This window comes from Wickerhamiella sorbophila (assembly GCF_002251995.1).
Source record: "Wickerhamiella sorbophila strain DS02 chromosome Unknown contig1, whole genome shotgun sequence".
Lineage (NCBI taxonomy): Eukaryota > Fungi > Ascomycota > Dipodascomycetes > Dipodascales > Trichomonascaceae > Wickerhamiella > Wickerhamiella sorbophila.
Genome location: NW_020193984.1, coordinates 1221211 through 1245279, shown reverse-complemented (window position 1 = coordinate 1245279; position 24069 = coordinate 1221211). Strand labels below are relative to the sequence as shown.

The window sequence follows — 24069 nt, the reverse complement described above, 5'->3', positions numbered from 1 at the left end:
CTTAATCATGTCCAGAGTTGGAGTAATGGTGATGGGCCCCGCGGGGGCGGGCAAATCGACGTTTTGCAACGCCCTTATAGCAAACATCACAGCTCAGGGTCGCAGAGCACACATTGTAAACTTCGATCCCGCAGCAGAGCCCAAGGAGTACGAGTTCAGCGTTGACATTCGAGACCTTGTATCAGTTGACGATGTCATGGAGGAGTTGGAACTAGGCCCCAATGGCGCCTTGATGTATTGCTACGAGTTTTTATTAGAGAATTTGGACTGGCTAGACCACGAGATCGGAGATTATGACGAGGAGTACCTTATTTTCGACTGCCCCGGTCAGATCGAACTGTATACCCATTTCCCCGCTGTGCCAACTTTGGTAAAGCATTTGACTGAACATCTGAACTTCAGACTTTGTGCGGCGTATCTGCTGGAGGCTCCGTTCGTCATGGACCCTGCAAAATACTTTTCTGGCGTTCTATCCGCAATGTCGGCTATGATTCTCCTCGAGATACCCCACATCAACATCTTGAGCAAAGTTGACATGCTGAAAGATGTCCCCAAACGCGAAATCAAGAAATACCTAAACACTGATCCTTTGCTTATGGCTGATAAGGCGACCGAAGAAATGAATCCAAAGTACTACGATCTCTCCAAGGCCATTGCCCAAGTGACTGAAGAATTCGGGATGGTCCAGTTCCTTCCTCTACATGCTCAGAACAGCGAATCAGTCGAGCTTATTTTGAGCCACATTGACGATGTAACCCAATGGAAGGAATCCCAGGAACCTAAAGAGCCTGATGATGCATTTGAAATCCCTGAAATGGACGATTAAATATTTTTTTCCCTACTATATAGCATATTTGAAAGATCCCAATTTTCGCTTACTCAAAACTCATGGTTGAAATCAGCGAGGTCAAGACGAGCACTGCTGCTCGGGATCGGGCTGCTGCTCATACGCATATCAAGGGGCTTGGACTTGACGATGAAGGCATTGCCAAGTCGATCGATTCTGGTTTCATTGGCCAACAATCGGCGCGTGAAGCGTGCGGCGTGGTTGTGGATATGATCAAGGCCAAGAAGTTCAGCGGCAAGGCTGTGCTGCTCGCTGGTGCTCCGGGAACCGGTAAGACTGCTTTGGCGTTGGCTGTTTCTCAGGAACTCGGACCAAAGGTGCCTTTCTGCCCCATCGTCGGCAGCGAAGTGTACAGTGCTGAGGTCAAGAAGACTGAGGCCCTCATGGAGAACTTCCGTCGGGCTATTGGTATTCGTATTAAGGAAACAAAAGAAGTCTATGAGGGAGAAGTCACTGAGATGACGCCAGAGGAGACCGAGAACCCCCTGGGTGGCTATGGCAAGACCATCTCGCACGTTGTAGTTGGCTTGAAAACCGCCAAGGGAACCAAACAGCTCCGCCTTGATCCTAGCATTTATGAGAGTATTCAAAAGGAAAAGATCTCTGTTGGTGATGTCGTGTATATCGAGGCCAACACCGGCTCCGTGAAGCGCGTTGGCCGCAGCGATGTGTATGCCACCGAGTTCGATCTCGAAGCCGAAGAATACGTTCCTTTGCCCAAAGGCGAAGTCCACAAAAAGAAAGAAATTGTGCAGGATGTCACATTGCACGACCTGGATGTTGCAAACGCTCGACCCCAGGGCGGCCAGGACATTATGTCCATGATGGGCCAGCTTCTCAAGCCCAAGAAGACCGAAATCACTGAGAAGTTGCGGTCGGAAATCAACAAAGTCGTGCAAAAGTACATTGATCAGGGTATCGCTGAGCTCATTCCCGGTGTGCTCTTTATTGACGAGGTCCACATGCTCGATCTTGAGTGCTTCACCTACTTGAACCGGGCTCTCGAGTCCTCGATCTCCCCTGTGGTTATTTTGGCTACAAACCGTGGCATGACCACTGTTCGCGGCAGCGACGGCGTTGTCTCCGCCCATGGTGTCCCTCCTGATTTGGTGGATCGCCTTCTGATCATTAGGACGCTTCCTTATTCGCAGGACGAAACTAAGGCCATCATCGAGAGCAGAGCCTCTATTGAGGGCTCACCTTTAGAAGCTGATGCTCTTGATCGCCTGGCTGTTATTGGTGTTGAGACCTCTCTTAGATACGCTTTGCAACTGCTGGCTCCTTCGTTTATTCTTACCGATGCCAACGGCCGGTCAGTTATTTCCGTCCAGGATCTTGAAGAGGCTCAGGACCTGTTTTTGGATGCTTCGCGGTCTTTGAAGACCGTCCAGGGTGACAGCTCTTACTTGGTGTAATTTGATATAATTTGCTATTTTTTAAACCTGCGGAATCGCAGCACCGTCACCGCGCAGATCACTGCCAGCATGATACACAATTTTTCCGTTTTGCTTGGACTGCTGGATCACTTGCCCGCGGCCAAAGAGAGCTCTGTCGGCACCCTCGAGCACGCGAACTTTGTGGCCCATAGCCTCTAGGTCGGCAACAACCTTTGCGTCAATACCCACTTCCAAGTTCACGAGAACCTCATCGGTGGTGGGGATCTCTGGCTTGTCGGGATAGGGGCCCAAGCAAATGCGAGGGGCATCCAATGCCTGCTGAGGGTTCATGCCGAACAGACGCATGTTGAGAGCGACCTGAACGTGACCCTGAGGCTGCATGAACCCTCCCATAACACCATAGGCAGCATACAGCTCCTTACCTTTGGTTAACATGGCCGGAATAATAGTGTGGTAGGGGCGTTTTCCTCCTGCCAAAGTATTACGAGTGCCGGGCTTGAGATTAAAGTTGCAGCCACGGTTATGAAGGGCAAACCCACAGCCCTTGGGCACAATGCCAGATCCGAATCCATGATAAACGCTCGCAATAATCGAGCAAGCGTTACCCTCGGAATCGGCGACGGTGAAATAGGACGTGTCAGAGGAATTGGCCGGGTTGATCACACCATGCTCATAGTTTTTGTTGACGCTGGAGGCACTAAAAAGTTTAGCACGCGACTGCAAGAATTTCTTACCCAGAAGATCGTTGACGTTGAAATCGATTTCATGGGGATCACCAATATAATGGTCGGCATCCTTGAAAGCGAACTTCAACGCTTCAGTGAGCAAATGAATATACTCGGCAGAGTTATGTTTCATGGATTTAAGGTCAATCTTCTTCTCTTCGGCAAGTTCGTGAATGATTCCCATTGCCAACAAAGCCACCAACCCATGGTTGTTGGGTGGTAATTCGTGTAGAGTGACCTCGTCGTCAATTGGCATAGTGATGGGTTCCAAGATCAAACTTTCATGAATTTTCAAATCTTCATGGCTGAGTTTACCACCCAAAGACTGAACAGCCTCAACGATAGCATCGGCAATTGGGCCGTCATAGTAGCCCTTCTTGCCATGTTTGCCAACTGCCTCGTAAACTTTGGCAAGGTTCTCATTTACAAACAATTCTCCTTCAGTAGGCGCGCGTTTCCCGTCTACCAAAAGTTCGTGGCCATTCGCACTGCTTTGCAGTTTCGGCTCGGAGTCTTTCCAAAGCTGAGCGCAGATTTCGGCAACACCAAATCCATTTCTGGCAATATCAATAGCAGGCTGAAGGATTTGAGTCAAATTGAGTTTGTCGTTACCCCATTTCTCAACAATATCACACCAACCTGCGGGAGCCCCCGGAACGTTGACGCTTAGTGGGGAAGTTGCCGGGAGGTGCTTTGAGTTCAAGTCCTTCAAATCGTCGGCTACAATATCTTTAGCAGATTTGCCCGAACCATTGAAGCCAGAAACCGATTGAGTTTTGGCATCATAGTATAAACAAAACACATCACCACCGATACCAGTCATCATAGGCTCGGCAACTCCCATTGCCGCGGCCATGGCGACGGCAGCCATAGCAGCATTGCCGCCTTGTTCTAGAATTTTGACACCAGCAGCTGCAGCAACGGGTTGAGTAGCAGCACAGATACCTTTTGTCGAATGAACTACCGAACGGCGCGAATTGAAGTGATAGTCAGTCATAATGCGGGGAGCGTTTACATCATCTGCGGAGGGGTCCCTTTTAACTTAGATACTCTTACACCATTCGACCTAATTCAGCACATTCTTGAACAAACTTTGTTGGTGCCACTAATGATGTAGACCCGTAGGTGATTTTTTTAGTTCCAACTTTAGCGGCCCAGTTTTGGACATTGGCGTACTCGTAATAATTACCACCACCAACCGTGAAAACAATAGCCTCGTCATGGCTGCCACGCTTGGGGGGTCTTGAGCGTGAGCCTCGAGACTCCTTCGGATCGAAGCAAAGGTAGTCATCTGTCACTGAAGAAACAGAAGATGATGCTGTGGAATCCAAAATACTCTGCACAATCTTTGTGAGAGGGAGATCTTTATTGGCCGGCAAGAAGTTCTTGATACCGGAAATAATACCACCAAACGAGCCGGAGAGCGAGCCCTGGTTGAGTTTTTCCGTCAATTTAGATGTCATGCCGCCAACCCGCTTCAACAAGTCGCCCTGGTGCGACTCTGCCGTATTGGCACTGCCGGCCAGCAACGACATTTTAGACAGTTCTTTGCTGCGTTTGACATGAGCTAGCGCAGCGAGATCACAGCCCTGTTCGGTCAACGCTGCTTCCAACTCTTGCTGATCGGCAGGCGACAAGTTGTTGGACACAATAAAGTACACCATGTAGAGACGAAGTTTATCTTCTGCGTTCAAGAATTCTTTGTTTTGAATGAGTTCCAAAATCTCTTGCTTTGAGGAGCCCGCGGCAGTCTCCTCAGCGTCGAAAAGTTGAGCAAGACCCCGGTCTGTGATGGCCTTAAGAAGAACGGTGCTAATGTTCATATGCATGTCAATGACCTGTTTACGTTGTGTCAGTTCCGGAAGCTCGTCCATTGCAGATTTTAAGTGAGCAGCAGACGGCTCGATTTCGCTGATATCGGCACCACCAGTCAATCGTTGAGTATCCGCCTTGTATTTGTTCAGTGCCGCATCAATATTATTTGCGACATCAGGGAACGGTAAAGTTTTGTTTTCGCCCCAGAAAAAGTCCGTGGGATCCAGGTCGTATGCTGTGCGTTTGCCATCTTCACCTTTGATAGTAATACGGTTACGCTGGAACTCGCAGGCGTCGTTGATAAGAGACTGATAGGTCCACGAGTGGGTAAACATAGACACCAAGTCGATATTACGGTCAACAATAAGCAGAACCGGTCTGCTAGCCGTTGAATCGCGTAATGCAGCCGACCGGGGATTACCCAGATAGCTTCTAATTTTCTCGTCCAGCATTTGAGCAATTGACTCTGCTGCGTTTCCACGCGAAGCCCGGATAATCGGCACGGCATTGTAAGTCATTACGACACAGAAAAGATCGTTGACGATCTTTGCTACCAAGCTATTAATATCATCATCAGTCGCTCTTGGGTTTGCAAAATCGCGATACACGTTGGGCAGTTCCAAACTGAAAATGTCAGACTCGAGCATACAGAACTGAAGATACTGGTCGTAAACTTGATTGATTTTTGCCGAGCTGTGCAAGGTCTTTGATGCCAAGTCTTCAAGTTGGCTGCGACTGAGCGGGCTTGTGAAATTGATACTCCAGCTTTGATAAAGACCGCGAACGACGTCCTTGCCTATTTGCGCGATATTCTCTTCTGTGGGTTCAACAAAATAAATCGCCGGTACATCAGAGAGCGCATGCCTCTCGCTCGCGGCTAGCATATACAGCGTAACACCGTTCCGAAACAGGTCGTTGACGCGCAAGACACTCGAGATAATGTCGCGGCCAACACTATCGAAAACCAGCACCTTCCAAATAGGGCCTGTGGAATTGTCAGAGCCATTAAAGTTCAGGAGCAATTCCAGAGCCTTCGATTGCTTGTCCCGCAACGTTAACGACTGTGTGACACTCATTCTGGAGTTTTGCGGATGTCAACGAGGTTGATGCGTTTTTGCTGACAGTTGGTGCTAGATGTCGCCCTGTCTGATGAGGGGGGTGTTGGCCACCGGTTACTCAGCCGAGTTGTGGCATTCTGCAACCATGTCGCGAAAAGTGAGATTGACATCTGCGGACAATGTGACTTATGAGGTTGATATAGAAGTCGCAGAGAAGTCGATGCTTCTCAAGAACATGATGGAAGATATTGGAGACGATGTCACTGATGTGCCCGTGCCCAATGTCCAAGCGAATGTTCTCAAGAAAGTTATCGAGTATTGTGAGCACCACAAAAACGATCCAGCGTATGTGAGCAGCGACGAGGGAATTGCCCGGGCCAAGGCTACCGAAATCTCTCAGTGGGACCAGAAGTTTCTGCAGGTAGACCAAGAAATGCTCTTTGAGATCATTCTTACCGCAAACTACCTGGACATTCGCCCCCTCCTGGAGGTCGGGTGCCGCACCGTGGCCAATATGATCAAAAACAAATCGCCCGAGGAGATCCGCAAGACCTTCAATATTGAAAATGACTTTACTCCTGAAGAAGAGGCCCAGATCCGCCGTGAACACGAGTGGGCCCAGGACCGCTGAATCTATATATATTGCTCACTAGAGATAACTTTGCCTTTTGTTTCCTTGCTATAGCGACTATTTAAGCGACGACCGACCTGCCTTGAGCAGCTCGTCGCACAGTAACAAATTAGTGGCAATTCCAACACACGACGACACGGAGTTGCGTACCACTCGGTAGGAGTCCCAGATACCCTCTACAGTGGGATCCATGGGCTCGCCGGTCGCCAGATCAATGCCTACAACGTGGCCATTGGCGTATTCGTCCTGGGCCTCGCTGAGGGCTTCGAGCACATCTAGGCCTGCGTTGGCGGCCAAGGTCTTGGGGATGGACAGCAGAGCCTCTGCAAAGACCAAAACACCGGCCCGGTTCTTGCTCTTGGCATGATTCTTGACGAGATAGTCATGTGCGGCAATTTGGAAAGCGCCTGCGCCCGGGACCAAGTGCTTGTCGCCAATAGTGTTTGCTACTGCTCTCAGTCCGTCTCTAACAGCGTCCTGGATCTGGGTGATGGTGTACTGGTTGGGTCCCTTGATGAGAATAGTTGCCGACTTGGGGTTTTTGACATTCTCGACAAATGTGTACTTTTCCTCACCAATGATTTGCTCGTAAACAAGACCAGCCCAACCAAGAATCTCAGGACGTAAATCGTCAACCGAGTTCTGCGCGATACCATCGGTAATGAGCTGCAAACGCTCCATATTACGACGCTTAGCACGACGCAACGCCATGATCCCGTGGCGAGCAAGAACATCCAGTGACATGGGGTCGATACCTTTCTGGTTGATGATCACGAACGACTCGCCTTCCTTGCAGACGGCTTGCTTGAGCTCGACGATCTTTTGCAGCTTAGCATCAACAAACTTGCGCTCGCTGGCCACAAGCTTATCTCTCTGCTCTGCAGACGAGTAGTAGAAGCTGCTGTTGACCTCGGTTTTCTCGTACTCGAGCGAGACGTTGAGAATCAAAAGATGAGCGTTTTCAACATGGCGAGGCATGTCGGGGTGGCGGGGGCCATGATCCAATACGAGGCCTTTGACGAGACGAGTTTCCAAAGCAGACTGTTGCTGCATCTTCTGGATCTCGACCATGTGCAAATCCAGACGATGCTCGGGATCCCAAACCGTCATCACTGCATCGGTAATGATAGGCACCAGGTGCTCGGTAAGAAGCGGACGCAACTTTGTAGCAATAGACGTGCGCGTCACCTGGAGCAAGAGCTCGTGGTCGATTTCAACAGGTGTCTTGAAACCTTCCAAAAATTGTAGAGTGGCCTGGCGAGCAACCTCAATACCGTCAGTAATCACTCGAGGATGGACACCCTCGCCAATGAAACGGTTGGCCTCCCGAAGGATGCTGCCGACATAAAGCACAACCGAGGTAGTACCATCGCCAGTGATCTCGTCTTGAGCAGAAGCGACTCTGGCAATCATAATGGCCGTGGGATTCTGGATCTGCATCTCAGACAGTAAAACCTTGCCATCCTTAGTGAGCTTGATGTTGCCTGCACCGTCCACAAGCATCTTCACGGTACCCTTTGGACCCAAGTTGGACGCAACAACCGCCTGAAGCCCCTGAGCAGCATTAATGTTTACTGCCAGCGCCTGGTTGCGCCGCAGCGATTCAGCCTTTGGATTCACCAACTGGAGACTCATGACTAAGGGAGAAATTCGAAGAGGGTATGATAATAAATTAAAAAGGAAAGGGGGTATCTACTCGAAATCTAACTCGTCAAAAACGTCGGTCAACAGGGGGTTCCATTTGAATCCCTGAGCTTCGGACACGCGGACAATGTATGTGGGCTCGCCATTGCTATCGTACTCTCCTGTTTCGTGGTGCATGGTGCGCTCTTTGCGCATGCTTAGCCCCAAGAACGACGACCGGCGCTGGCTGTTGCTTCTGCGGAGCGAGCTAAAACGCCTGCTGGGCGGTGGTACATCTTCCATAGTGATACCGGCCTCTTCTGTAGCCACTGTGGCGTCGCTGTCTATGTTATCGGAGGAGGTGGAGCTTTCTGGAGTCGCCCTGGCCATGGTATTAAAGGACGACGTCAATTGCGCCCCATTAATGCTTCTCCGCTTGTGGTACCCTCTTCGGGTCTTGGACGATGTTGCTAAATGCGACCGTAGAGTCATGGGAGGTGTTGCCCCAGATCAGCTGGGTTTAAACAAGGTGCAGATTAGGGTTTTTTTCGCTAGACCGAGTACCGGGTGGGGCTTTGGCCACGATTTAGTGCTGCGACTCAAACGGTAGCTTTTATTTCTTTTTGTGCCACTTTAGCTTTTCCAAAATGCGATGCGGGCGGGGCGCCTGGGGTTGCTGGTCAACCTCGTCGGTCAGGCTTATTCGCAGCGTCTGCTCACCGTTCGGAAAGCCGTTTTTCATAATGGCTGCCAAATTCCGGTTGTCGGCAAAGTAGTCTAGCTGCTTTATTGCCTCCGAATCGTTATAGCGTAGGCTCTTGGTGGTTGGCATGTTGCGACCTGCTGACGCGATGTTCATTTTTTATATATTTACACACGTCCCCTAGGCAAGCAGCTTTTTAGGGACTGGGAGAGGACCTCCGGGAGAGCGCTTGTTTCTGGCAGTGAGAACTTCGCAACCGTCTTCGGTAACAAGAAGCGTGTGCTCGAATTGAGCAGACCACTTGCCGTCGGCAGTCACCGCCGTCCAGTTATCGGGCCACGACTTGTCGCGATAGGTTCCGAGATTTAACATAGGCTCAATAGTGAAGCACATTCCTGGTTTGCAAATGCCGGCCGCTTTGTTGTTGGCGTAGTGCGGGATGTTGGGGGCAGCGTGGAATAGCTCGTGAATGCCGTGGCCAGTGTAGGATCTCACCACCGACAGGCCGAATTTTTTAGCGACCTTTTCAATCTCGTCTCCAAACGACCTGAACAGCGCACCCGGCTTGACGAGAGCAATCGCAGCATCAAGGGCTTGCCGGGTGCCCTCGATCAACCGGATTGCGTCTGGGTTCGCTCGTGCCTTGTCTCCAACATAGTATGTGTGATTCATATCGGAGTGAACACCGTCTTTATAAACCGTAATATCCAAGTTGATAATATCGCCATCCTCCAGCGGACGCTTATCGGGGATGCCATGGCAAATCACCTCATTGACGGATGTACAGCAGCTGCGGGGGAAGTTATAATAATTCAGAGGCGATGGATAGCAACCACGTTCCATACACGCCGCATGGACGATGCGGTCAATTTCTTCGGTAGTCACGCCAGGTTTTACGGCCCGGCCACCGATATCAGTGATCTCTCTGGCCAGTGCAGACACCGCCCGCATCTTGGCAATAGTATCGGCGTCAAGAACCCGGATATGCGACCGTTGCTCCTCCACCTCACTTTTGGGGAACCCTGTGTCGGCATAATCCGGTTTGGCAATGCTTTCCTTGATTTCGGGACGAGGTGCTAGCGGATACACCGCTCTGATCTCTCCAGTGTAAGCCTGTTTGGGGAACGGATCATACGTTTCGCCATCCTCAGAAGGGTGTGTGGCCTTATGGAGCGCCCAGTTGCGTTTGAAACATGTCTGACTACAATAGGCGCTCTCGATCCCGTGCTTCAAGCAAACAGGACATTTGAGTGAGCCTGCTTCGTTCGCACAATCAGCCCCGCTGCATTTCATGATGATAAACGCAGAGAGCCCCGGGCAAGGGTTAAACAGGGAGCAGGCGAAAAAAAAAATTTTTGGGAGTGCGCCCTCTAAAAAGATCGAAAATCTCGTAATCAGAAATTTTCAATTCTTCCTCGAATGGCCGACTACGTCTTGTTTGAAGAGGCCACGGGCTATGCGCTTTTCAAAGTTGGTATCAAGCCGGAAGATATTGGCTCGCGCCTGAAGGAGGTGCAGGATGCCGCGACGGATCTTGGCAAGTTCGGTAAGATGGTCGAGCTTGTTTCGTTCACTCCTTTCAAAGGGGCCGCCCAGGCGCTTGAGAATGCCAACGATATCTCTGAGGGTATTGTGAATGAGTACCTCAAGTCTTTTCTTGAGCTCAACTTGCCCAAGGCCTCCAAAAAGTCCAAAGTTTCTCTTGGTATCTCAGACAAAAACCTGGGTCAGAGCATCAAGGACTCTTTCCCCTATGTTGACACTGTTTCCAACGAGGGTATCCAGGATCTGATCCGCGGTATTCGGTTGTTTGGCGACAAGCTTCTCAAGGGCCTTGAAGACGGCGATTTGGAGCGTGCTCAGCTTGGTCTGGGCCATGCCTATTCTCGTTCGAAAGTCAAGTTCAGCGTGACCAAGAACGACAACCATATCATCCAGGCTATTGCTTTGCTTGATCAGCTTGACAAGGATATTAATATTTATGCTATGCGTATTAAGGAGTGGTACGGCTGGCACTTCCCTGAGCTCAAGAGCATTGTTCCCGACAACCACGATTTTGCTGCCTTGGTGTGCCTGATCCGCAACAAATCCACTCTTGACGATGACAAGAAGCACGACATTGCTGCACTTGTTAATGATGACGAGGCTGTGGCCGAGAACGTCATTGCTGCTGCCAAGATCTCCATGGGTTCCGATCTTAGCGAGACCGACATGGAGTGTGTTGTTGAGCTTGCTGAGCGCGTCGTCGAGATTACCGAGTTCCGTGCTCAACTCTACGCCTATCTCACCGACAAGATGCACACTGTTGCTCCTAACTTGTCCGAGCTCATTGGTGAAATGGTTGGTGCCCGCCTCATCTCCCATGCCGGTTCTCTCATCAACTTGTCCAAGTACCCTGCCTCTACTGTCCAGATTCTCGGCGCCGAGAAGGCTCTTTTCCGTGCCCTCAAGACCAAGGGCAATACCCCCAAATATGGTCTCATCTACCACTCGTCTTTCATCAGCAAGGCGGGTGCCAAAAACAAGGGCCGGATCTCAAGATTCCTCGCCAACAAGTGCTCTATTGCATCGCGTATTGACTCGTTCGCCAACGAGCCTACTAATGTGTTTGGCCAAGTGCTCAAGCAGCAGATGGAGGAGCGCCTGCAGTTCTTTGAGACGGGCAAGCCCCCTATCAAGAACGTTGACGCCATGAACGATGCTCTGAGCCGCGTCAAGGTCCAAATCGACCAAGATGAGGATGTCGAGATGATTGACGAGGAGCTCAGCGAGGAAGAGGAGAAGGAAAAGAAGGAAAAGAAGAAGGAAAAGAAAGACAAGAAGGACAAGAAGGACAAGAAAGAAAAGAAAGAAAAGAAGGAGAAAAAGCGCTCATCCGAGGACGGCGAAGAGACTCCCAAAAAGAAGAAGAGCAAGAAATAAGCTATCTTTTTTTTTATATAATTTTCAGCCGCTTTGTTTTATATTAAACGTACAATGTAGATACCTCAGGTCCTGCTTGGGGATCAATGTCTAAACTACCGTGAAGAGCCTGTCGTAATGCATCGTAATGGGAGGGAAGAATGGCCTCGTGATTCATGGGCCCGTCGCTGCTAACAATATAACCTACTGCGGGCATCCCGCGCTGCTGTGCCTGTGACAAAAATGCCGCCGCGGCCCCTTGTATGATCACTGGCGGAACTGCTGCAGGAACACCGGCGGGCATTTGGGCAGAGCTTGTGCCCACGCAGCACACTGGCACCCCATCAAACACTGTGCCAGGAGCCGCAACAATGATTTGCTCGGTGGTGAGTTTGCTCATCAAACTTTTGGCGAAGAAAGCCGCCTCTGCCGCGCCTAGTATGGGCAATGCCAGTAGAGCAGAGTTGCCGGGACCGCTGTGAATAGATGCTTTGATGGTGCGGCTGTTTCTGCTCAATTCAAAGTCTACTTCCTGTTCATCAAAATCCTGTGCATAATGTTGTGCTGTCGTTTGCGTTATTGTCAAAATCACCGACGCCAGCAGCGTTCGCGTTAGCTCACTTCTCAATCCAATTACCTGGGGCGCAACCACAATCAGCGTGTTTAGCGAGCCCACTCCGCCTTCCAACGTCAATTCGTACTCGGTCTCTACCATTGGGATCTCCTCCTCATCATCGTCCATCGCATACCGCGGTGGCGGCAGCTCTGTCAAATCCTTGAATAGCATTTGAGTGATCTGTCAGCTGGAGAGGCTTTCAGACTACTCGTGCACTCTTAGGACATGTCTCTTCCACCTGCGCTTCAGGAGCTCGCGAACGAGCTGAACAAGCAAAAGCAGGACTTGCAACAAACCGTGGGCGAACGCCAAAGACTGGAAACCCAACTGCAGGAATCGAAGATCGTCAAACTCGAGTTCGACCAGCTCGACGACGAGGCCAAGATTTTCAAGATGATTGGCCCCGTGTTAGTGCCCCAAGACAAAGCTGAGGCCGACTCAAATGTTTCCAAACGCATGGACTTCATTCAAAAGCAGATCGCTTCGGTTGAAGACCGCATCAAAACCTTACAAACAAGCCTCCAAGAAAAGCAGGCGGAGCTCCAGCTCAAAGCACAGGAACTACAACAGCAAATGCAGCAACAACAGCAGGCGGCATCATCATAAATTAGTTGGTTCTATAGAAAGGCATGGCCTCTACAAACGTTTGTATTTGAACAGGTGCACTCTGATTTTCAGGGTTGGGAGACCACCCTCGCTTCAAAAATGCTTCAAAAGATGCGACGGCTCCGCCAATTGTATTAGGATCTGCCTCAATTTGCAGATCTAAGCAGTATGTTTCGTTTTCCCGAATGTGGCCAATAGGACATAGAGCCCTACTTCCCATGGGCTGTTTCACTTGGTCAACATCGAACTCGTCGTAGTTGCCGCGCCGCAAGGACAGCGAACGGATCGTGGCATTTCCGTTCAGTTTGATCCCAATTCCCACATTAGTATCCACGCAGCAGCGCTCTGACTGTACAAAGTCAGCCAGCACGTCTTTGGCGTCTTCAAAAGTTTTGGCGTCGGTGAATCCTCCGTTCGACCGCATGGCCAGATGCTCAATAGAGCTTGCTGCAGTTCCGTTGACTGAGATGCTGTAAAACGACCCAACAATTTTGCACGGTAGCTGCATTGATTCTGGTGTACTGGTATTGTCATGTCCGGTGCTCACAAGGGCAATGGCGTAGACACTGTCTTCGGCGTTTGACGAAACTTTGTCACTGTTGACCATTTGTGATGCATTCCAAACACTGCTTTGTTTGCTCGGAAGAATGTTTCGGTCTTTGGCATCGTAAAGTAGATTTTTGAGCCAGGTACCGTTTTGCCAGATTGCCGAGCCATACCTGTGGAAACCGGTGGTGATCTCTTCGGCAAATCCATAGAATGATACGGCGAGGCGATCGAACAGGCCCATGTTGCCCAAGGCAGTGGACACCATGCCCTCCAGGGCACCGATAGGAACCCCCAAAAGCTCAGGATGAGGTAGAATTAGCACAAGATTCAGCTGTTTCCGCGGGGTATATGATATGCTGAACGGCGAGAGCAAATCTTGAGATGAATTAGCAGGGGCAGTAAATAAGGTATTATTTCCTGTGCGTATACGCACAAAGGGGTTGAGCAGACACTGCAACCAGGAGTTCATGTCGTCGCGATGGAGCAGTTTCAGGTCGAATTTCTGACCGTCAACAAATTGAAAGTGTATTGTCTTGGAGGTCTCGTCATGGAACAGGGAGCTGATATCGCGAGTCGTGCTAATTGTGCGGACAACACTATCATTCTGCCATAGAATTATGTTGTTTCCAACAAGTGTTGCATTAACTAGCTCGTCACAGACCACTGCAACGCTAGAGTATCTCACCTCATTGCCAGAGACCCGATCCAGTCTATCGTCAAATACAAAGTTTGGCACTTTCAACTCCAAACGGCAGTCGATTATTGGCTTAGTGTTACTGAGCGAGCGTACAACATCACTGTAGTATGCTTTTAACGTCACATTGACGCCGCTGATTTGTAGTGTCGTCTGACTGCTTGAGGAGAATAAAGTGCTGGATCCTCCGTACAAGTCGAACGGGATAGGGGCAGTGGGAGGCATGCTCAAGTCTTCAGGGATAAGCTGTTCAATAGGAGTAATGGGTGGGGAGTATTGGTAGCTCATTGATACGTCCGAGGGTCTGAACTTTTCAACAGGATAAGAGTCTTTGGGGGATATCTGAGGGGGAGGTAGAAGAGGCAGGCCAGCAAAGTTCACATTGCACGCACTATGTTTCTCATCCCACTGTGGGGTGCTGAAGAACTGGCTGTGTGAAGCGATGTCAAAGGCTGGCGAGCGCTGTTTTGGCGTAGAGAATTGTCCGGGATCAGAGATGATCAAGTGTGCAGTATCACTAAGGTACTCCCGCTCTGGGGCCATAGTGTATTCCATTTAAACTTGATTTTCTCTCAGAAATTCACTAGGAAATACCGTCCTTAAAAGAGTCTCGTCAGTACCTAATTTAGCTGCATGAGCCCACGTGCATGGATCTGCACCCACCTGAGGTGGATGATCCGGCCGCTGCGGATTATTGAGGGGCTTGGGCAAAAGCTGAGGTCCAAACTTTTTCTACACAAGTTCAGAATGCGACGAATAATTACAACTCATTTTTCATTCTTCCAAAACCAGCGTTTTGGAACTATCATACTCAGCCCCAATCTTCATGGAACCGCCGACCGGCATGTCTCAATAGGGGAGGTAGCATGATGCAGGCTGTATACGGTAGAGGTTTCGGTGGATCTGCATTAGACTTGACAGCTCTTAGTCTTATACTCTGTGAAATAAAATACCAAAATAATGAAATTGGTTACTGCTATTCTCAAAATTTAGTTGCTTTCTTTTGTTTTGGGTTCGCACCCTAAAAACCTGTCTTGGCCGGTGGGAGAAGCTCCAGATACGATCTGCCGATTTGACTCTGCAGTATGCAAGTACGACCAATGCAGATATCAACTGTACCCCGAAACGGGACCTGTTCGCAGCCTCGCTAAAGACTTGAGTTCTATTTATCTCAATTGGCCACTCGACCCATTGGCTGCTATCCGCCGCATATTAGCAGATGCGGGTTTTTTCGGAGGCCCTGGTTATTTAAAAAGTTTATCTTGAAACCCTCTTGGGACCTTCCACCCACGAACTCTATTTGTTTCATTCATGTTCAAGCATGCTAGTCCCCGCTTCAGAAAATGCCGCAGATGGAGTCTATCTCGAAACACCGTTGAACTAAAATGCCACCGATTATATTGAAATTCATATCTGAAGGTTAATTTTACGTGTAGAACGACGTACTTGAACCGACTGACATTCAAGCTTCGGCGCAATATTTGGGCCCCGCTCGTTTATTTTTTTTGAAACGAACTGGCCCGAGGGAATCTGGGAAAAGCCGGAAATTTTAACAACACAAATGAATTTCTTGGCTTGCTATGTAGCCTTTATGCAAAATCTATCAATAGGATTTAGGACTTATGCCAGGTCTTCGCCTGGGGCAGTCTCTGTATTGAGGGCGCTTTCTCAGTGCAGACGGTGCTACTCTTACCATCGTTCGGCCTCTTAGCCTATAATCACGCGGCAGGTGGTCAGCAGCGGATGTTACGTCATCACGTGACTCGGTCGCTGCAGGCAGGTTCCGTCCCGAAGGTTGTCGAGCGGGCGGTTTATACTGTTTTACTAGGTAGTCATCATCAACACATCGATTGTATTCTGTGTTTTCAGTAGAATTATCACCTGTTAATACACTGTCGCTTGAAAAGCAGGAAGGCATGCTGTACTCTATGAGTTTAGCGCTAGTGGGTTGGCGTGAGGACTTTAGTACCGACTCGCCCCATCTCTCCGTTCCTGCCAAGTCTGGTGATCCGGGCGACGACATCTTCACGGCTCTTTGAAGTTCAGTGGCAGTCGGAAAGATATTTATCGAGTGAAAAATAAGTGACTGGGACGATGTTGAGTTTCGTGGTCGGCAAACCACTGGCTTTTATCGTCCTCCTGAATTCGGCAGCACATATGTAGTAGGTTTTTCGCCCTGCATGGATCTGTAGCCGCACATTGAGCCAGTCGTGAAACCTAGAATCAACCCGGCGCAACCACGTTTTTTTCCGTCAGAAATGTACAAAGTTAATTATGATATTGGCCACTCGCTTCAGGAACAGCTTACTCTGTTTTTCGTGGCTGTACAACCACTAGACCCCACCATTTTCTCGTCAACCTTGCCTAAGGTGGGCGGAACAAATTATGCCCACTCTAAGTTGGTTCCCCGCCCGCTTTTCTCATCCCATGCCTTGTCCCGCACAAGTGCTGTCTACCCGGCCTACGCTGTAGCCAAAATAATTCTCTAAATTATTGTTTTCAATTACTATCTACAGGGGAAAAGTTCCTGGCGCATCGAGATCGGTTATCATTGGACCGTGAACTTTAGGTGTGTCAACTATCCGCAGTAGAAGTGGTGTTGTGCATCCTGCAGCGAGCTGATGATCAGCTTATATGCCGCACACGAATTCGTGACTGTATTCTCTGCACGTATTCTGGGATGCAGGTTTCTTGGCGAAAAAAAAGACTTCTTTTCCGGATTATTTTCGCCATAGCTATCTCCGGCAGTATTTGAAGGCCTCAAAACGCATCTGTCTGTCTCTAAAAGCGTTCCCTGCTTCGTAGGAGGCCCCCGTATGACTCCCACCGTTAGCCCGCTTGATACCTATGCGGTCACTGGCCCGCGCGCTTCATGTGTCTTTTTCGTTAATCATAAAGTGTTTTCAGCCGCATGCACGCGTAGTTTTAGCTGTACTACTCTAAATAGCCGAGATCAATGTTTACAGAATAATTAACTAACACATACGCTAGAACTTGAGCTGTCACGGCCCTCAACCCCCTCGACTCAACAGATTATCCGGACCAAAACTCAGCGGAAGCAGCTCGCCCAGGGTTCGGACAGTAAGGTCGCCGCTGTTTGTAAACATATAGATGGGAAGTTCGGGCTCTGAAAATTCTCTAATGAATTGACGGCAAATACCGCAAGGACTAACTAGTTCTTCTGTGTCCGTAGTCACGGCAATAGCCTTGATTTGGCAGTCCTTGCCTTCCATTCGAGCTGTCACCAACGCACTCCGTTCTGCACATAGCCCCGCACCAAAACTGGCGTTCTCAACATTCGCGCCTTTCACAATCGTATTATCGCCATACAGAACCGCGGCTCCAACCCTAAATTTCGAGTAGGGAGCGTACGCCAGGTCTTTGGCCTCTGAACAAGCCGCCCGTAGGCGTTTCTGCTGCCCCTCCATCATGACAAAGCCATGTGGTTGATCCAACGGCGCTTTCAGTGTATTTCTAGGCTGTGCCCAATTAATTAGATAAATTATTTTTTATTTATTTTGTTGCGGTGACGTTTGCGAAGGGTCCGCAGATCAGGCGGCAAAGCAATGCCCAGTTCAGAGCGAAGCTCGTCTGCATCGCGCTCCAACTGCTCCTCCCAGTATACGTTGATGAGAGGTTTAGAGAAGGCACCATTGGCAAGACCCCAAGGGATGTAGATGCTCCACATACGGTCTCTTGCCGCCTGCTTCTTTAGCTTGAAGGGCTCCGAAAAAGCCGCAAGCCCGGTCATGGGGATACCGAGGTTAGCAAACTCAAACGCCTTGACAGCAATCTCACCTTCCATAAATACCGGCAGCTTTGTAATTGAGTGATAAAAGTCGTGGCATTCGCGGTATCTCTGCATCACATACGCGCATTCAGGGTCATCCAGGAACCGCACATCTAGCCGAGTATCTGGAGAGACATGCTCGCGATCCAGCCATTCCACATACTGTCTGCCCACTGTGTTGGCGGGAAGTTGTCTCAGATAGTCGATATCTAGTGATTTTGATGTGATTCTTGGTCGTTCCCTCAGCAGCTGCCGGCCCACTTTGTCGCTGAGCATTTCCTTCCGGAGCCGCTCAGCGAAAAAGGGCTGCATTGTCATTTCTCCAAACGTGGCAACCAGATCATGGCGGCGAGGATTGATCAATGCGGCAATGCCAGAACTAGCAAACAAAAAGGCCCGTTGGAAAGCGTTCAGTGGAACATGTCGCGGATACCGGCTGATGCTCATTAGGTAAACGGAAATCATCAGATCATGGGAAAATATGCCTTCGAGGCAACAATTGTAGAGTCCCCTTCTCATGATGAGTAGTGTAACATAATAGACCAGTTGACTAGAACAGTCGTGTGTTGTTGTTGTGCTATTTAAAAACGACAACAAACGAATCTTGTGTTAGCCTGTTCACGAGATGTCGGATAGCGAAAGCTCAAAAACAGTTGATGAGGAGGATAGTGCACTGGAGTCTGGAACAGACGACTTTGAGTCAACCCATTGGAACACTGAGGGCACGCCCGTTACACCAGCAATCACTCCTGGGGTGTTCACATCGAGCGCGCGGGTCAATGCGGACGGAAATCCTATTGTTTCAAAGCTCACGTTTGGCGTGCATTGGAACGAGAACAGCTTTCCAGCATGGAATAAGCGTGAGCGCAGAGATGACTCGCTATGCGCGGTTGAAACTCCTTCTAGTGTTCTGAAAGGTTCTGATCGGCCCCATGTGTGTCAAAAGCCCGAAGTCACGCCCATTGAAGTGAAGCAGATCGCCTGTATGTTTGATCAAGTTCGAGAAGTGTTCGGTTTTCAGTTTCATTCTGAAATTAACATATTCGAACTTCTGATGAGCCAGCTCGATAGCCGTGCATCGCGAAGTGACCCAGACGTTGCCCTCAGATCGTTACACGCAGATTATATCGGTGGACCTAACTCAAACTACAGGAAATGGATCTTGGGCTCTCAAATGGATCTATTGGATCATGTCGAGTTGTACCCCAGTGCCAACGGGGCTGACTCTCCCACGAGCAAGGGCTCTAAGCGACGCGAGTTTGTAGTCTTAAGGTCAGATGTAGACTCTGATGTCCAGACTTTGACCAACAAGTACAACTTTCGCAAAGTCGATATAAATGACGAGAAAAAAGATGGTGCCGTGTCTCCCACAAGTGTAACATCGGAAGGGCTAGCCTCAAGCACCATATCATATACGGACGAAGAGCTAACATTAGATCAGTCTGAGCTGAACTGGATTCAAAGGATGCAGGATCTCTCAGATGAAGACCGTATGTTGGATTTGATTATCTATCTCATGTGCTGGGGTGAGGCTAACCAAGTGCGGTATATGCCCGAATGTTTAGCCTTCATCTATAAGTGTGCGCGCGATTACTATCCAGTTGCCAAGGAGGAGCTACCAGAGTACTTTTATCTTGAAAATGTTATCACACCCTTGTACAAATGCTACCGAAGTCAAAATTTTGATTGCGTAGACGGAAAACACAAGAAGCGTGAAGCCGATCATCAGCACATCATTGGGTATGATGATATGAATCAACTCTTTTGGTATAGAAAGAGTTTAGAAAAAATCAAGTCAGGTGAAAATCTGTTATTGAATTTGCCTCGAGGCGAACGATTCCTCGCTTTGCAAAATGTGGATTGGGCGTCTTCTTTCCAAAAAACTTACAAGGAGGTTCGTACTTGGTTGCATCTCGTCTTGAACTTCTCTCGCATCTGGATCATCCATGGTAGTGTATTCTGGTACTATACATCATTCAATTCTGCCCCACTTTATACTCCCAATTATGGGCGACACGAGAGTGAACCACAAAATCACATACGGCTCTCAATAGTATCTCTAGGAGGTGCTATTGGGCCGCTACTTACTATTACTGCCCTACTTCTTGAGCTGTGGTTTGTCCCGAGAAGTTTTGCTGGCTCTGAACCTGTGCTTCCACGCTTGCTGGTGACAACTGCCATGCTTGTGATCATCGTTGCACCATCGGGTTTTACGCTATTCTTTACACCATGGGACTCTCCTCATACATTGGCCACGGTACTCTCATCATTTCAGTTAGCCCTTGCATTTTTTTATACGCTATATTTTGGCATCACACCGCTTGGCTCTTTGCTAGGAGCTCGATTCAAGGCAACAAAAAGACGGTTTCTTCCCAATAAGCTGTTCACCTCTGATTTCCAGGAATTGACCAAAAACGATCAAAGCATATCTTGGATGGTGTCAATCTTGGTGTTTGCAGCCAAAATGACAGAGTCTTATTTCTTTTTGACATTGTCACTTAAGGATCCCATCCTAGAGCTCAGCTTGCTGAATGTCACTGATAAGTGCGTAGGAGACCTAGCACTTGGGTCAATTTTATGTCGCACCATACCGATCATACTTCTCACGTGCATAATCATCACTGATATGGTCTTGTTTTTGCTGGATACTTATCTTTGGTATGTTATCATCAACACCCTCGTTTCAATCGTCATATCCTTCTATGGCGGCGCATCGGTCTGGACTCCGTGGAGAAATATCTACTCTAGACTTCCGCAACGAATCAAGTCCAAAATACTCACAACTACAAGTGATCAAGCTTTGAAGATGCTTTGGAACTCTATAATTGAAAGCATGTACGACGAGAGTCTTCTCACTTCCGAGCAGGCAAGAAAGCTGATGTACACTCTCCACCGGGCCCATGTTGGTGGAGGAGATAGTACTGTCGTGGAGCCAGCATTCTTCACCAGCGAAGAAGATCGTAGTCTAGAAGCCTCGATTTTCAAGGCTACCTGCGAGGCTCATCGCCGTATTTCGTTCTTTGCCCAGTCTTTGGCCACACCAATCCCTGAGCCCATATCAGTTCAAGAAATGCCCTCGTTCACCGTTCTTGTTCCTCATTATAGTGAGAAAATTTTCCTAACTTTGCGAGAAACTATTCGCCAAGATAATGAAAGTTCCACTGTCACTATATTAGAGTACCTCCAAAGACTGCACCCCACAGAGTGGGACTGTTTTGTGAAAAAATCCCGCGGGCTGGCTACTCAGTATCGAGAACATATTGTTTCAAATAAAACTGCGAAATCCGAGTCGGAGGAATCGGTGCCATCGGATATTCCTTTTACCCTTATCGGTAGCGACCTTGAGAGTGAGAAGTTCGACATTCCTTTCAAAAAGTTGGGGTTTGTCACATCTCTGCCAGTTGAAACGAACAGAGTGAGAATGTGGGGCTCCTCTCACACCCAAACACTCTACCGCACTATCAATGGCTTTATGAAGTATGCAACTGCAATCAAGGTTTTGTGTTTTTCGGAAAACGACGCTGTTAGGAATGCCTATATGCCCAAGAAAGATATCATACATTTGATTGACAGTCTGATTCAAAGGAAGTTTAGGCTTTTGATTTCTATGCAGCGCTTTGATTCATTCAGCGAGCAAGAGCGCAACGATGTCATTGCTCTATTGCAACAATTCCCTAATTTGAGTCTTGTTTATGTTGAGGAGATCAAAGGGTCAAATGGAGAAGAATCTACATTTTACTCAACGCTTCTCGATAGTACTTGTGTTGAAAATGGAACTTATCAAGAACCAAGACTCAGAGTTAGAATCTCTGGAAATCCAATTCTGGGGGACGGAAAATCTGATAATCAAAATCACTCTTTGATTTATTATCGAGGAGAGTATATTCAACTTATTGATAGCAACCAAGATCATTATTTGGAAGAGTGCATTAAGATCAGAAACGTCCTGATGGAGTTCGACGAGAGAGAACTTCCTAGTAATCCATATGTCAAAGATGATCTTGTTCCTCCACCAGTGGCCATAGTGGGGGCACGTGAATATATTTTTAGCGAGAACATCGGAGTCTTGGGTGACGTAGCGGCGGGTAAAGAACAAACATTTGGAACTTTGTCGGCTCGAACGTTGGCTAAAATTGGAAGCAAGTTGCACTACGGTCATCCCGACTTTCTGAACGCTGTATTCATGACAACGAGAGGTGGTGTTTCAAAAGCTCAAAAGGGTCTTCATCTCAACGAGGATATTTACGCAGGTATGATGGCACTTACTAGGGGTGGCAGAATCAAGCACAGTGAATACATTCAATGTGGCAAGGGTCGAGATCTTGGATTTGTATCTATCCTCAATTTCACCTCTAAAATTGGGGCAGGAATGGGGGAACAGATGCTGAGTCGTGAGTACTTTTACTTGGGAACTCAATTGCCTATTGACCGGTTCATATCGTTCTACTACGCTCATCCTGGATTCCACATCAACAACGTGCTTATCATCTTCTCATTGAAACTGTTCTTGACATGCTTGTTAATACTGGCTTCACTTCGGTATACATCAACTCTCTGCGACCCTAGTAAAATGCCGGCTGTGGTGGAATTTTATTATGATCATTGCCAAAACCTTCTGCCTATCTTACACTGGGTCAACCGCTGTGTTGTATCAATTTTCCTTGTATTTTTTATTACTTTGCTGCCTCTATTCGTCCAGGAGCTTGCCGAAAAGGGATTCTTGCGTTCAATCAGTCGCATCGGTAACCACTTTCTCTCAATGTCGATGCTGTTTGAGATTTTCGTTTGCCGAATATATGCCACGTCCTTCATCCAAGATATGAATTTAGGTGGAGCCAAGTATATTGCGACTGGTCGAGGTTTTGCTACATCACGCTCACCTTTCCATGTCCTTTATGCTGGTTACGCCCCCTCAGCCTTGTATTTCGGCCTCAAATCATTCCTGATCCTGCTGTATGCTACGATTGTTTTCTGGCACCCATCCCTTCTATGGTTTTGGGTCACGGTGGTCGCATTGTTATTCTCCCCAGTATTGTTTAACCCTCACCAATTTTCAAGGCTCTGCTTTTTCATGGACTACGGAAGACTCATCAAGTGGTTTTCACGTATTGATAGTAACGATTCTTGGCAGGCATATGTGCGGACCAATACCGGCAAATTGACTGGTTACAGAAACACCTCAGGAAACGACGCGGCACACCCAAATCGTCCGAAGCTGGCTAAAGTTCTGTTTTGTCGGTTAGTCCCTGATATCATGTCACTCATGATAGTGCTCATGCCGTATGTGTATGTCGGCTCACAAAGATCAAGCAAGTTCCAACGAAATCCTCGCAACAATCCCATTTTGAGGATCGCTATTTGCGCATGCGGACCGTACTTTGTGAACCTTGTCACACTTCTGCTGGGCCACTTGGTCTCATTATTTGCGAACATATGTTTGCGGAAGAGTAAATCAAAGCTACTGTTTGTTGCAGGAGTTATAGCCACTACTCTGAGAATCCTTGGCGTATTTGTGCTAGCTGCATTTTTGGCCCTCTTATATTTACTTGAAAGAGGATCAGTTCCAAACGTCTTGCTCGGCTATTTGGTTATACTTTCAATACAAAGTCTTATCAACTCTTTCTTGGTCACCTGTGTACTCAGCAGGCAGCGGCCTCGAGAAGAAACAAGTACCCCATGGTGGACAGGAGGCTGGCACTCCATGCATCTTGGAATTCAAGTTATCCCTGTGTTTTTCAACGAGTGGTTGACAAAGACTATTGAGTCAACACAGTTTGTTACAGATTACCTACTGTGCCATGCTATTCTCGCCGCCCAAGTGCCTCTGCTGCTTATTCCTTACATCAACAAAATCCATTCCCTGCTGCTGTTGTGGCTCAATCTAGATGGTGAGTTCCCAGTCCCTTTCCAAAAGGCGAGGCAACAGCGGCTGAGTGCCCAAAGATACTTTCTCCTCTTTTTGACCACGATTTCTTTGCTTGTGGGTTTAATTGTGGCACCGATTGTAACACCGAATTTCAGTGACCTCGTTAAATATGTTGATTTCATTCCTGGAATTGTAGCCTAGATTTTATATGATAGAAGTATAGCAGTGAAAATAAATTAAAACGCAGT

General features: G+C 48.4%; 15 protein-coding genes across 15 annotated transcripts; 6 read left to right on the top strand and 9 right to left on the bottom strand.

Annotated features, from left to right (window-relative positions):
* Positions 1-7: 7 nt before the first annotated feature.
* On the top strand, positions 8-826 carry B9G98_00739 (GPN-loop GTPase 3; the record flags this gene model as incomplete). The annotated part of the gene is made up of 1 exon (XM_024807297.1): positions 8-826. One exon carries the CDS (start codon positions 8-10, stop codon positions 824-826), a length of 819 nt encoding a protein of 272 aa, XP_024663065.1.
* A 62-nt stretch (positions 827-888) lies between these two features.
* Positions 889-2262, top strand: B9G98_00738 (RuvB-like helicase 1; the record flags this gene model as incomplete). Its single annotated transcript, XM_024807296.1, has 1 exon — positions 889-2262. The coding sequence occupies one exon, from the start codon at positions 889-891 to the stop codon at positions 2260-2262; it is 1374 nt and encodes a 457-aa protein (XP_024663064.1).
* A 21-nt stretch (positions 2263-2283) lies between these two features.
* On the bottom strand, positions 2284-3966 carry B9G98_00737 (Putative gamma-glutamyltransferase YwrD; the record flags this gene model as incomplete). Its single annotated transcript, XM_024807295.1, has 1 exon — positions 2284-3966. The coding sequence occupies one exon, from the start codon at positions 3964-3966 to the stop codon at positions 2284-2286; it is 1683 nt and encodes a 560-aa protein (XP_024663063.1).
* A 55-nt stretch (positions 3967-4021) lies between these two features.
* On the bottom strand, positions 4022-5860 carry B9G98_00736 (Protein sly1; the record flags this gene model as incomplete). The annotated part of the gene is made up of 1 exon (XM_024807294.1): positions 4022-5860. One exon carries the CDS (start codon positions 5858-5860, stop codon positions 4022-4024), a length of 1839 nt encoding a protein of 612 aa, XP_024663062.1.
* Positions 5861-5987: 127 nt separating this feature from the next.
* On the top strand, positions 5988-6473 carry B9G98_00735 (E3 ubiquitin ligase complex SCF subunit sconC; the record flags this gene model as incomplete). The annotated part of the gene is made up of 1 exon (XM_024807293.1): positions 5988-6473. One exon carries the CDS (start codon positions 5988-5990, stop codon positions 6471-6473), a length of 486 nt encoding a protein of 161 aa, XP_024663061.1.
* Positions 6474-6530: 57 nt separating this feature from the next.
* B9G98_00734 (T-complex protein 1 subunit zeta) lies at positions 6531-8108 on the bottom strand (the record flags this gene model as incomplete). Its single annotated transcript, XM_024807292.1, has 1 exon — positions 6531-8108. One exon carries the CDS (start codon positions 8106-8108, stop codon positions 6531-6533), a length of 1578 nt encoding a protein of 525 aa, XP_024663060.1.
* A 57-nt stretch (positions 8109-8165) lies between these two features.
* B9G98_00733 (hypothetical protein) lies at positions 8166-8588 on the bottom strand (the record flags this gene model as incomplete). Its single annotated transcript, XM_024807291.1, has 1 exon — positions 8166-8588. The coding sequence occupies one exon, from the start codon at positions 8586-8588 to the stop codon at positions 8166-8168; it is 423 nt and encodes a 140-aa protein (XP_024663059.1).
* Positions 8589-8979: 391 nt separating this feature from the next.
* B9G98_00732 (Methionine aminopeptidase 1) lies at positions 8980-10092 on the bottom strand (the record flags this gene model as incomplete). The annotated part of the gene is made up of 1 exon (XM_024807290.1): positions 8980-10092. One exon carries the CDS (start codon positions 10090-10092, stop codon positions 8980-8982), a length of 1113 nt encoding a protein of 370 aa, XP_024663058.1.
* Positions 10093-10218: 126 nt separating this feature from the next.
* On the top strand, positions 10219-11721 carry B9G98_00731 (Nucleolar protein 56; the record flags this gene model as incomplete). Its single annotated transcript, XM_024807289.1, has 1 exon — positions 10219-11721. One exon carries the CDS (start codon positions 10219-10221, stop codon positions 11719-11721), a length of 1503 nt encoding a protein of 500 aa, XP_024663057.1.
* A 43-nt stretch (positions 11722-11764) lies between these two features.
* On the bottom strand, positions 11765-12487 carry B9G98_00730 (hypothetical protein; the record flags this gene model as incomplete). Its single annotated transcript, XM_024807288.1, has 1 exon — positions 11765-12487. The coding sequence occupies one exon, from the start codon at positions 12485-12487 to the stop codon at positions 11765-11767; it is 723 nt and encodes a 240-aa protein (XP_024663056.1).
* A 54-nt stretch (positions 12488-12541) lies between these two features.
* Positions 12542-12922, top strand: B9G98_00729 (Prefoldin subunit 6; the record flags this gene model as incomplete). The annotated part of the gene is made up of 1 exon (XM_024807287.1): positions 12542-12922. One exon carries the CDS (start codon positions 12542-12544, stop codon positions 12920-12922), a length of 381 nt encoding a protein of 126 aa, XP_024663055.1.
* Position 12923: 1 nt separating this feature from the next.
* Positions 12924-14720, bottom strand: B9G98_00728 (hypothetical protein; the record flags this gene model as incomplete). The annotated part of the gene is made up of 1 exon (XM_024807286.1): positions 12924-14720. The coding sequence occupies one exon, from the start codon at positions 14718-14720 to the stop codon at positions 12924-12926; it is 1797 nt and encodes a 598-aa protein (XP_024663054.1).
* A 750-nt stretch (positions 14721-15470) lies between these two features.
* Positions 15471-16083, bottom strand: B9G98_00727 (hypothetical protein; the record flags this gene model as incomplete). The annotated part of the gene is made up of 2 exons (XM_024807285.1): positions 15471-15524; positions 15859-16083. The coding sequence occupies 2 exons, from the start codon at positions 16081-16083 to the stop codon at positions 15471-15473; spliced, it is 279 nt and encodes a 92-aa protein (XP_024663053.1).
* A 1093-nt stretch (positions 16084-17176) lies between these two features.
* Positions 17177-18402, bottom strand: B9G98_00726 (Ubiquinone biosynthesis protein coq4, mitochondrial; the record flags this gene model as incomplete). The annotated part of the gene is made up of 2 exons (XM_024807284.1): positions 17177-17625; positions 17697-18402. The coding sequence occupies 2 exons, from the start codon at positions 18400-18402 to the stop codon at positions 17177-17179; spliced, it is 1155 nt and encodes a 384-aa protein (XP_024663052.1).
* A 178-nt stretch (positions 18403-18580) lies between these two features.
* B9G98_00725 (1,3-beta-glucan synthase component FKS1) lies at positions 18581-24022 on the top strand (the record flags this gene model as incomplete). Its single annotated transcript, XM_024807283.1, has 2 exons — positions 18581-20212; positions 20336-24022. The coding sequence occupies 2 exons, from the start codon at positions 18581-18583 to the stop codon at positions 24020-24022; spliced, it is 5319 nt and encodes a 1772-aa protein (XP_024663051.1).
* Between the last annotated feature and the right edge of the window lie 47 nt (positions 24023-24069).